Here is a 12,555-nt window from a genome sequence, read left to right as displayed (position 1 = left end):
CCCAGATAACCTTTGACTCCTTCATTGACCCTGCCTCCATCGCTCTCTGGGAAGAGAGTTCGAAAGATTCACAAACCTCAGAGAGAGAGAAATTTCTTCTCATCTTCATTTTAAATGGGCGACTTCTTATTTTTAAACTGTGTCCCCTAGTTCTAGTCTCTCCCACAGGGGGAACCATCCTTTCAGCATCCACCCTGTCAAGTCCCTTCTCGGCTCTAAGGAGAACAATCCCGGCTTCTCCAGTCTCTCCACATTAACTGACATTCCCCATCCCTGGTGAGTACGTACACAGAACTTTGAAGATGGCAAGGTAAGTTGAGAGAGTACTCAGTAAAGCATATGGGATTCTGGGTGCCTTCAAATCCTTCCTAAAGTGTGGTGTCCAGAATTGGATGCAATACTGCACCTGAGGCCTAACCAGTGAATTGTAACGGCTTAGTCTAAGTTCCTTAATTTTTTACTCAATGGCCCTGTGAGCCAAGGCTCCCAAAGACCTTTTAACAACCTTCTTAAGTGTCCTTCCACCTGTACATAGACCCCTAGGACTCTGTTTCTGCACCGACTTTAGAATTGTACTGTTTAGTTTATATTGTCTCTCCTCATTCTTCCAACAAATATGTATCATTTCATATCCCTCTGCATTAAATTGCAGGCACTGTGTGCCTGTCCATTTCACCAGCCTGTCTGTGTCCTCCTGGAGTCCCCATACTGTTCTGTGCTATCTACAGACTTTGAAATGATGTTCTGTTGACCCAGATCCAGGTCGTTGATATATTGTTCTCTTGTTTCCAGTTGGTTAGAATTGCGAAGGTGCTGGGTACAGAAGACTTGTACGATTATATTGACAAATACAACATCGAGCTAGACCCACGCTTTAATGATATTTTGGGCAGGTGAGTCCTCGTGGTTTTTATTTATTCATTGAAACTTGAAGGGATTTTTTTTTTTTCAGTTGTGGGATGTGGGCTAGGCCAGCATTTATTGCCCATCCCTAATTGCCCTTGTTCAGAGGGCATTTAAGAGTCAACCACATTGCTGTGGGTCTGGAGTCACATGTAGGCCAGGCCAGGTAAAGATGGCAGATTTCCTTCCCTAAAGGACATTAGTGAACCAGATGGGTTTTTACGACAATCGGCGATGGTTTCGTGGTCATCATTGGACTTTTAATTCCAGATTTTTGTTGAATTCAAGTTTTTCCATCTGCCGTGGTGGGATTCGAACCTGGGTCTCTGGAATACTAGTCCAGTGACACTACCTCTATTCCACTGCCTAGAGGAAGTATTTATAGCGAGACTGGAGCCTCCTTCCTCCTCATCCTTGCCTCTGTGCATCCGCTTCAGGACATCAGTGCAAAAGAGGGCATGTTACTACTATATTGGGGCTCGAGCCTACAGCCTTATAACACCGAGGGTACTGTTTAGATTGTCTTAGTTTTGTGGGGAGATTTTTGGATCGTTCAAGAGGCTTTTGGTCACTTTTAGGCCCAGGTTGCACACACTTGGGAAGGTATTTTTTTAAGGAGCTTCTTAAAGGAGGAGGGATTTAGGGAAGGGAATTTCAGAGTTTGACATCTAGACGGCTAAAGCCACGGCCATTAATTGTGGAACAAAGACATTGGGTGTGGGGGTGTTGGTGGGGGATGCACAAGATAATTGGAGGAAGGCAGATCTCAAGGTGTTGTAGGGCTGAAAGAGGTTACAGAGATGGAGGTGGGGGGGGAGGAAGTGGTGAGGACGTGGAGGGATTTGAACATGCTTCAGCTGAATGGAGGATTGAGATAGAAAGAAGAGTGGGTGGGAGAAGAGGGTAGTTGCAGGGATTTTCCTTGCATTTGTCCAGCGCTGGACAGGAGTGTGTTGGCAGAAGCCATGGAGCAGGACCATCTTTCCACCATATAGGTGGTCTTCTCCCTTGCTGAAGGCACTGGTGCTGGTCTCTGGTGCCATGGGAGCTGGTCACACACTGTTACCTCAACCAACCTTTTTTATATTCTTTCGCGGGACGTAAATGTCACTGGCTAGGCCAGAATTGATTGCCCATCCCTAATTGCCCTTGAGAAGGTGGTGGTGAGCTGGCTTCTTGAGCTGCTGCAATCCATGTAATGTAGGTACACTCACAGTGCTGTTTGGGAGGGAGTTCATCACATCCGAGCCTGGCCTTATTCTTACCATTTGTCCATGTGTGCTTGTAGAGCATAGAGTACTGAATGGGGCCTGGAATGAGAAGAAATCCTGGCTAATATTTCCCTTCCTGTATATGTTACAAATTACTGCAATATCACTGTGCTCCTCTTGGTGGTGATGCTGAGCTATTAGAACTATAGGAACCCAGCAAAACATCAGGTGTACAGCATGGGGATTATGCCATTCAGCTTCTCCAGGTGTACATGGGGATAAGGCCATTCAGCTCCTCCAGGTGTATAGCGTGGCGATAAGGCCATTGAAACCATCCAGTGTACTACCCTATTCAAAAGTGAAGTGCATATTTTTCTTGAATTAAATTTTTAATCACAGACCCTCCAAATGGTCCTCATTAGCAGATATGTATGTATCAGCTTGGCTTCGTTCTTAACACACTTATCTCTAAATCAGGAGGTTTGGGTACAAAACTCGCTTCTGGCCTTGAGCCTAGACTCTAACTTTCAGATGAGATGTTGCAGTGTCTGCTCATTCTGGTGTTGAAGATCACACCATACTAGTTCCCCAGTGACTGACCTGCATTCTCCCTACAATAACGCTACCAAAAATAGATTAATCATTTGTGTATCTCAGTGCTGCCTCTGGGATCTTGTTGTGTGCTTGTGCTTCTGCTGGTGCTGGTTCCGTTTCCAGGATCTTGCCATGTGCCTGCGCTGTTCCCGGGATCTTGCCATGTGCTGGTGCTGCTCCCGGGATCTTGCTGTGTGCTTGTGCTGTTCCCGGGATCTTGCCGTGTGCCTGTGCTGTTCCCGGGATCTTGCCATGTGCCTGTGCTGTTCCCGGGATCTTGCCATGTGCCTGTGTTGTTCCCGGGACCTTGCCGTGTGCTGGTGCTGTTCCCAGGATCTTGCTGTGTGCAGGTGCTGTTCCCGGGATCTTGCCGTGTGCTCATGCTGTTCCCAGGATCTTGCCGTGTGCTGGTGCTGCTCCCGGGATCTTGCCGTGTGCTGGTGCTGCTCCCAGGATCTTGCCGTGTGCTCGTGCTGCTCCCGGGATCTTGCCGTGTGCTCGTGCTGCTCCCGGGATCTTGCCATGTGCTGGTGCTGCTCTCGGGATCTTGCCGTGTGCTCGTGCTGTTCCCGGGATCTTACCGTGTGCTCGTGCTGTTCCCGGGATCTTGCCGTGTGCTCGTGCTGTTCCCGGGATCTTACCGTGTGCTGGCGCTGCTCCCGGGATCTTGCCATGTGCTGGCGCTGCTCCCAGGATCTTGCCGTGTGCTGGTGCTGCTCCCGGGATCTTGCCATGTGCTGGCGCTGCTCCCGGGATCTTGCCGTGTGCTGGTGCTGTTCCCGGGATCTTGCCATGTGCTGGCGCTGCTCCCGGGATCTTGCCGTGTGCTCATGCTATTCCCGGGATCTTGCTATGTGAAAGCTGGCTGCAGGGTCTGTTAAATACTTTAGGGGGTGCCTCTGAAGCACCGTAATATGATGGGTTTCCAATACTTGTTAACCTATCATCCCCTTTCATCTCCAGGCATTCTCGGAAGAGGTGGGAACGTTTTGTGCACAGTGAGAACCAGCACTTGGTCAGCTCAGAGGCCCTGGACTTCCTGGACAAGTTGCTTCGTTATGATCACCAAGCACGGCTTACAGCGAGAGAGGCCATGGAACACCCTTACTTCTGTACGTCTCCCCCAGAGCATGCTGTAAAAAACCAGTGGGTGGAGGAGGGAGAGAGAGTGAAGTGTCGGGTATTTGCGATAAAGTAATTGAAAATGCTGGAAGTGCACGGCAGGATATTTTCCTCTCTCTTTGACGCTCACTAGCTAGGTGTATATTTCCAACCTGTAACTGTACTGGGTTTAGTCTGGACTGAGCTCTCATACTAAACACTTGTAGCACTTAAAAACAAACTTAAGAAATAGGAGCAGGATTAGGCCGTACAGTGCCTTGAGCCTGCTGTACCCTTCATTAAGATCATGACTGATCTTCAACCTCAACTCCACTTTCCCGGTCTATCCCTCTATTTCTTATTCTAATGCCCAAAAATCCAAAAACATCTGTCTTGAATACATTCGACAACTGCTCTCTCAGGTAGAGAATTCCAAAGACTCACAACACTCATATCGGTCCTAAATGGTGGACTCATTATCCTGAGACTGTGCTGTCTAGTTCTAGACTCTCCAGCCAGGGCAAACATCCTCTCCGGAATCTAACACATTTTCAATGAGATCACTTCTTATCCTTCTAAGCTCCAGAGAATATAGACCCTTTCTACTCTATCTCAACCATATCTGACAATCTTCTTACCTTTCCGTTATTCTGTACACTGAACATTTTCCGTGCAAATGACATGTGTATAGAGGGGAGATGATGGTGTAGTGGTATTGTCACTGGACTGGTAATCCAGAGACCCAGGGTAATGCTCTGGGGACCCGGGTTCGAATCTCGCCAAACAAAACAATCTGAAATTAGATGACCACAAAACCATTGTTGATTGTCGTAAAAAACCCATCTGATTCACCAATGTCCATTAAGGAAGGAAATCTGCCTACACGTGACTCCAAACCCGAGGGCAACATCCCAGCGACGCTCACATCCCGTGAACAAATAAAATAAAGTCAGAAGAAGCCACCTGGCTCATTACCTTTTAGGGAAGGAAATCCGCCATCCTTACCATGACACTCCAACAGCCAACTCCAGACATCCCACAGCTGTACTCCTAAAAGCCTTCTGAAAGGAAGCAAGCCACTCAGTTCAAGGGCAGTTCGGGATGGGCAATAAATACTGGCCTAGCCAGCGCTGCCCACATCCCATGAACAAATAAAAATAATTGCTTTCTCCCTGCTGACCTGGCAGTATCAAACTGGATTTTAGAAACTAAGAGCAGGAGTAGGTCATTCAGCCCTTCGAGCCTGCTCCACCATTCAATATGATCATGGCTGATCCTCTATCTCAACGCCATACTCCCACACTTGACACCTTTTATCTGTCTATTTCCTTCTTAAATGTATCCAGTGACAGCCTTCTGTGATAGAGAATGCCACAGATTCACCACCCTCTGAGTGAAGAAGTTTCTCCTCATCTCAGTCCTAAATGGTCTACCCCGTATCCTGAGACTGTGACCCCTTGTTCTAGACCCCCAGCCAGGGGAAACATCATCCCTACATCCAGCCTGGCCCGCCCTGTCAGAATTTTGAGATCCCCCCTCGTTCTTCTAAACTCCGGTGAATACAGACCTAGTCGACCCAATCTCTCATCATACAACAATTCTGCCATCCCAGGAATCAGTCTGGTGAAGCTTCACTGCACTCCCTCTATGGCAAGTATATCCTATGTCCTTTCTTAGTTAGGGAGATCAAAACTGCACACACTGCACCAGGTGTGGTCCCACCAAGGCCCTGTGCAGTTGCAGTAAGACATCCTTGCTCTTGTACTCAAATCCTCTCGCAATGAAGGCCAACATACCATTTGCCTTCTTAACTGCTTGCTGCACCTGCATGCTTGCTTTCAGTGATTGGTGTACAAGGACACCCAGGTCCCTTTGTACATTAACATTTCCCAATCTATCACTATTTAAATAATACTCTGCCATTCTGTTTTTCCTGCTGAAGTGGATAACTTCACACTTATCCATGTTATACTGTAACTGCAATGTATTTGCCCACTCACTCAACCTGTCTAAATCGCCTTGAAGCCTCTTGACGTCCTCCTCACCACTCACATTCCCACCAGCAAACTTGGAAATATTACATTTGGTTCCCTCATCCAAAACATTGATATATGTTGTGAGTATCTGGGGCCCAAGCACTGATCCCTGTGTTACCCCCTAGTCACTGCCTGCCACTCCAAAAAAGACCGATTTATTCCTATTCTGTTTCCTGTTTGCTAACCAGTTCTCAATCCATGCCAATATATTGCCCCCATCCCTTATGCTTTAATTTTACACGCTAACCTCTTATGTTGGAATTTATCAAAAGCTTTCTGAAAATTCAAATACACCACATCCACTGGTTCTCCCTTATCTATTCTGCTAGTAACACCCTCAAAAAAACTCCAATAGGTTTGTCCAACGTGATTTCCCTTTCATAAATCCATGTTGACTTTGTCTAATCCCTTTGATGTTTTCTAAGTGTCTTGTTATCACATCCTTTATAATAGACTCTAGCATTTTCCCTATGACTGACGTGAGGCTAACCAGTCTGTAATTTGCTGTTTTCTCCCTCCTATTTTAAATATTGGGGTTACATTTGCCACCCTCCAATCTGCTGGGACGGTTCCAGAATCTACAGAATTTTGGAAGATGATGACCAACACATCCACTATTTCTTTTGTTAGCCATAGTTGGGCCACTTTTCCTGTTGTATTTTTGTGCCAGAAAGGAATGTATAACTGTTGCAATGCATACATTTGCTCCTTAAATATTAACCATTGCCCATCCACCGTCATGCCTTTTAATGAAGTTCCCCAATCAAACGTAGCCAACTCACCCCTCATACCATCCTTTGTTTAGATTTAGGATCCTTGTTTCAGATTGGACGAGTTCATTTTCCATCCCAATGAATAATTCCATCACATTATGATCACTCTTCCCTAAAGGGCCCCTCACAACAAGATTATCATTGCACAATACCAAATCTAGGATCGTCTGTTCTCTCGTTGGTTCCTCTAAAATCTAAAATCAACATCTCGTATACACTCCAGGAATTCATCCGCCACAGTATTATTGTTAATTTGGTTTGCCCAGTTTATATGTAGATTAAAGTCACCCATGATTACTAAAGCACCCTTGTTACAAGCATCTCGCATTTACTGTTTAATGCTGTCCCCTACCTTACCACTACTGCTTGGAGGCCGATATACAACTCCCACCAAAGTTTCCCACCCCTTGTTGCTTCTTAACTCCACCTAGACTGATTCTACGTCTAGATTTTCTGAACTGATATCCTCTCTCACTGTTGCGCTAATTTCATCCTTAACTAACAACGCCACTCCACCTCCTTTTCCTTTTGCTTGTCCTTCCGAAATATCGAGTACCCTTGGATATTCAGCTCCCAGCCTTGGACACCCTGCAGTCATGTCTCTGTAATCGCAATCAAATCGTACCCATTTACATCTATGGAATTTTCACATTTATTGCTAAAGGAATAGAGTATAAAAATAGGGGAGTGTTGTTGCAACTGTACAAGGCGTTGGTGAGACCGCACCTGGAGTACTGTGCACAGCTTTGGTCCCCTTACTTGAGGAAGGATGTAGTTGCATTGGAGGAGGCTCAGAGGAGGTTCACTAGATTGATTCCCAAGATGCGGGGCTTGTCTTATGAGGAGAGATTGAGCAGTTTAGGCCTATACCCGCTAGAGTTTAGAAGGATGAGAGGAGATCTAATTGAGGTATATAAGATGCTAAAGGGGATAGACAAAGTAGACGTGGAGCAGATGTTTCCCCTTGTGGGGCATTCTAGAACGAGAGGCCATAGTTTTAGGCTAAGGGGTGGTAAATTTAAATCAGAGATGAGGAGGAATTACTTTTCTCAAAGGGTTGTGAATCTGTGGAATTCACTACCTCAGAGTACAGTGGATGCCGGGACGCTGAATAAATTTAAGGAGGGGATAGACAGTTTTTAAATTAGTAACGGGTTGAAAGGTTATGGGGAGAGGGCGGGAAATTGGAGTTGAGGCCGAAATGAGATCAGCCATGATTGTATTGAATGGCGGGGCAGGCTCGAGGGGCTGAATTGCCAACTCCTGCTCCTAGTTCTTATGTTCTTATTTGCACTGTTAATTTGTCTACCTTATTGCGAATGCTCCGTGCATTCAGATACAGTGCCCTTTAGACTAGTCTTTTTAACATTTTTGCACATTTTTTTGTACTATGGCCCTATTTGCTGCTGGCTCTTGTTTCCTCTGCCTTCCACTTTTGCTTTCTACTTTTCTGTCTTTCATTCCTGTCTTTGTTTCCTCCTCTTGTGTCTCCCTGCTCGGATTCTCACCCCCCTGCCGATCTAGTTTAAACCCTCCCCCACAGTACAAGCAAATACCCCTGCGAGGATATTGGTCCCGGTCCTTCTGGGGTGCAACCCGTCCAGTTTGTACAGGTCCCATCTCCCCCAGAATCGGTCCCAATGCCTCAGGAATCTAAATCCCTCCCTGCTACACCACCTCTCCAGCCATTCATTCATCTGGTCTATTCTCCAATTCCTGATCTCACTAGCACTGGGAGTAATCCTGAGATTACTACCTTTTGAGGTCTTGCTTTTTAATTTGTTTCTCAGCTCCCTGTATTCTGCTTTCAGGACTTCATCCTTTTTACCTATGTCGTTGGTACTGATATGGACCACGACCTCTGGCTGTTCATCTTCCCTCTTTAGAATGTCCTGCAGCCGCTCAGTGACATCCTTGACCCTGGCACCAGGGAGACAACATATCATCCTGGTGTCACATCTGCGGCTGCAGAAACGTCTATCTGTTCCCCTTATAATAGAATCCCCTATCACTATTGCTCTCCCACTCTTTTTTTTCTACCTCCCTGTGCAGCTGAGCCACTCGTGGTGCCACGGACTTGGCTGTTGCTGCATTCCCCTGAGAAACCATCTCCCCCAGCAGTATCCAAAATGGAAAATCTGTTAGAGAAGGAGATGGACCCAGGGGACTCCTGCACTACCTGCCTAGTGCTTTTACTCTGTCTGGCGGTCACCCATTCCCTTTCTGCCAGTGCACTTTTTACCTGCGGTGCTATCCACGAAGATCTCATCCTTGTGGATGCTCCACAGTGACTCCAGCTGCAGCTCCATATCCGAAACGCGGATTTCGAGTAGCTGCAGCTGGAGACACTTCCTGCATGTGTGGTCGCCCTGGACACTGGAAGTGTCCCTGACTTCCCACATTGCACAGGAGGAGCATTCCATATGGCTGAGCTGCCCTGCCATGACTTACCCTTAAGTTACTCCCTTTACTTTTACTTCCTCTAGTTTAGAGAATAGTAAGGACAGAAGAAATATTCACCAGGTCCTCCTTACCAAGACCGCTGCTCTTCTGACTGAGGAAAGGTAGAACATGAAAGGATCCCTCCTTCCCTCTTCACTGAACTCCCTCTCTCACCAAACTCCAATTTAAGCACTCTAATCTCTGGATTAGGGCTTGAATTTACAACCTTCTTATTCAGAAGCTACCCATTAAGCCACAGCTGACAGCTAATGGGATACCAGGCAGCTCAATGAGTCCTTGGTCGTCTTCTTATAAGCCGTCATGGAATCTTACACTGTCACTTCTAGAAAGGAAGTGCCTGTCCTTTTCCCACTACCTTTTAACCTGTGTCACAGCAGAGATTGGCAGCTCAAAGTTTTGAATGGGGGTGGTGGACGGTTGGGAGAGGTGGAACAGGATGGGACATGGTCCAATGTGGCTGGCTGTGTTGGATTGAAGCTGAAATCTGTTTTCCAGTGGGATGACGATATCGGCTGTTTATCTTTCCTTCACCGGGTATGTGACCAAGTCTGACGTAAGAAAGCACAGTCCATTTTGAACACACGTTCTTGGACTAGTCAAAAGTGGACAGACAACAAAGCTTTTCCAAACAGATACAAAATCTATGACGCAGAGATTATACTTAATAAGCAGGCAGCAGTTAACGGAATGCCCACGGCCTTTACTTCCCAGTGCAGCTTGGGCAAGCTCGACATGTACTGACTTCTCTTTTCTTCTTTTGTCTTCTGCTTCTTCTGTGAAACCGTGCATGGGTCTTCCCAGGGGAGCCCTCTTATCTCTCAAAATAAAAACAGAAAATGCTGGAAAAGCTGAGCAGGCCTGGCAGCATCTGGAGAAAGAAACTGTTAACGTTTCGCATCCGTATGACATCTTTTTCTAGCTTCCATCTTCCCATCTCCAGGATTTGCGCAATTCATAATATAATTGATATAATGAATTGATCATTTACAGCTGCATCAACAGATTGTTATACCTTCATCAGAGCTATATCCTGAACTATAATTAATAAAGTTAGCATGCAGTCACCTTAAAAGGCTAACATTGTTCTTTACACTTAGCAGCCTTTTGTGATGCAATCTTCTCTTCTTATGCAGTCACTTGGGATTGAGGATGACTTGTTTCCACTCCAGTTTGATGGGTTCTGAAAAAGCTAATAAGTCCTATGCGCAATCTGCAGGCTTTGCCACAAATGGGGCAGGTGGTGCTTGAAGGGTTGGTGGGTTGTTTGGAGGTTTGTGCACTCCCTCTGACGCCTCGACTTCACCTCTGCACGTTCCCGACAAAGTCTCTCAATGTGCTCGGTGCCTTCCCGAATGAACCTTCTCCATTTTGGTCGGTCACAAGCCAGGGTCTTCCATGAGTCAGTGGGAACGTTTGATCTTTTCAGGGTTGCTTTGAGGACATTCCTAAAGCGTTTCTGTAGTCCTCCTGGGAGTCTCCGACCTCGATGGAGTAGAGCAGTTGCTTCAAGAGTCTGGCATATGAATGACATGCCCAGCCCAGCCAGGCTGGTTTTGAGTGATTAGCGCCTCGATGCTGGATGTGCTGACTTGGGAGAGGATGCTGCTGTTGAAATGCCTTTCTTGCCACAGGATTTGGAGGATCTTGTGAAGACACCACTGGTGATACTTCTCCAATGCTTTGAGGTGTCTGTTGTAGATTGTCCAAGTCTCAGTACAATCAGAAGTATGCACGTGGCCTAACCCTTTAACTGTCATTTTTCTGTCTTTATTGTTAATTTATACATTCCACAGACAGACTCAATCATTTTAAATTGTTCTAATTTCTTACTCTGTCTCGTCTCCACAAATGTCTGGTTTCATACAACATGTTACCCCTAATCATCCCATATCATCCTCGTTTATGCCTAACCTGTTTAATGCAAGCAGCAATTTCCCATTAGAACACAACCCAGCAGTTAACTCTTTGCTTACCAAAGGTTATTGTAAAACATGCATAACATTCATAATACAAAAAGATATAAAACAGTCCACATTTGTTACAGCCCTTCTTCAGGCAAAGAGTAGTTGAAATCTGGAATTCTCTTCCAAAATACTGTTGAGGATGGAGGTCAACTGAAAATGTCAACTGAGATTGATTTTGCTTCACAAAGGGTATTAAGGGTTATGGAATCAGGGGAGTAGATAGAAGTAAGATAAAGATTAGCCATGAGCTAATTGAATGGCGGTGCAGGCTCGAAGGTGCTGAATAACCTTCTCCTAGTCCTGTGTAGACAGAAACTGATTGTTGTGTTTATATTAAACCTTGGACACTCTCCTCCACAGATCCAGTAGTGAAAGATCAGGTGCGAATGGGCTCAACAGCGAGTATGTCCTCCAGTAGCACCCCAGTCAGCTCTGCCAGTCTGATGTCAGGTAAGCGGATTGAACCAAGAGGGAGACTTAGAAACATGCAAAGATTTACAGTGCAGAAAGAGGCCATTTTGCCGATTATATCTCTGCGGGCTGAGGAAGAGTTATCCAGTCTAATCCCACCCTCCAGCTCTTGGTCCACAGCTCTGTAGGTTACAGCAACATGAGTGCATATTCAAGTGTTTTATTTAACTGTGATGAGGGTCTCTGTCACTATTATCCTTGTAGGCATTGAGTTACAAACCCATACCACTCTCTGAATGGAAAAAGTTTCTCCTCAACTTCCCTCCAATCCTTCCTCAAATCTCTGGCCCCTAGTTTTTTATTCATTCACGGGATGTGGGCTTCGCTGACCAGGCCAGCATTTATTGCCCATTCCTAATTGCCCTTGAGAAGGTGGTGGTGAGTTTCTTTCTTCAACCGCTGCAGTCCATGTGGTGTAGGTAAACCCACAGTGCTGTTAGGGAGGGAGCTCCAGGATTTTGACCCAGTGACAATGAGGGAACGGCGATGTATTTCCAAGTCAGGATGGTGAGTGGCTAGGAGGGGAACTTCCAGGTGGCGGTGTTCCCATCTACCTGCTGCCCTTGTCCTTTTAGATGGTCGTGGTCATGGGTTTGGAGGGTGCTGTCTAAGGAGCCTTGGTGTGTTTCTGCAGTGCACCTTGTAGATGGTACACACTGCTGCCACTGTGTGTCAATGGTAGAGGGAGTGAATGTTTGTGGATGTGGTGCCAATCAAGTGGGCTGCTTTGTCCTGGATGGTGTCAAGCTTCTTGAGTGTTGTTTCACTCACCCAGGCAAGGGAAGAGTCTTCCATCAAACTCCTGACTTGTGCTTTGTAGATTGTGGGCAGGCTTTGGGTAATCAGAAGGTGAGTTACTTGCCACAGGATTCCTAGCCTCTGACCTGCTCTTGTAGCCACAGTATTTATATGGCTAGTCCAGTTCAGTTTCTGATCAATGGTAACCCCCAGGATGTTGATAGTGGGGGATTCAGCAATGGTAATGCCATTGAATGTCATGGGGTGATGGTTAGATCTGTCTAGTTGGAGATAGTCATTG

At 46.2% G+C, this 12,555-nt stretch overlaps 1 protein-coding gene across 3 annotated transcripts in view; it reads left to right on the top strand.

Annotated features, from left to right (window-relative positions):
• Positions 1-12,555, top strand: part of LOC144675342 (casein kinase II subunit alpha) — a 101,952-nt gene that overhangs the window by 75,464 nt on the left and 13,933 nt on the right. For all 3 annotated transcript variants that reach the window (XM_078536178.1, XM_078536191.1, XM_078536185.1), the window contains 3 exons: positions 793-893; positions 3,672-3,820; positions 11,406-11,495. In XM_078536178.1, coding sequence (XP_078392304.1) covers positions 793-893; positions 3,672-3,820; positions 11,406-11,495 — 340 coding nt within the window. The remainder of the gene's footprint in view (positions 1-792; positions 894-3,671; positions 3,821-11,405; positions 11,496-12,555) is intronic.

Source organism: Cetorhinus maximus, chromosome 3, assembly GCF_964194155.1.
Source record: "Cetorhinus maximus chromosome 3, sCetMax3.hap1.1, whole genome shotgun sequence".
Classification (NCBI taxonomy): domain Eukaryota; kingdom Metazoa; phylum Chordata; class Chondrichthyes; order Lamniformes; family Cetorhinidae; genus Cetorhinus; species Cetorhinus maximus.
The sequence above is the reverse complement of the archived record's forward strand: the minus strand, read 5'-3'. Positions and strand labels throughout refer to the sequence as shown.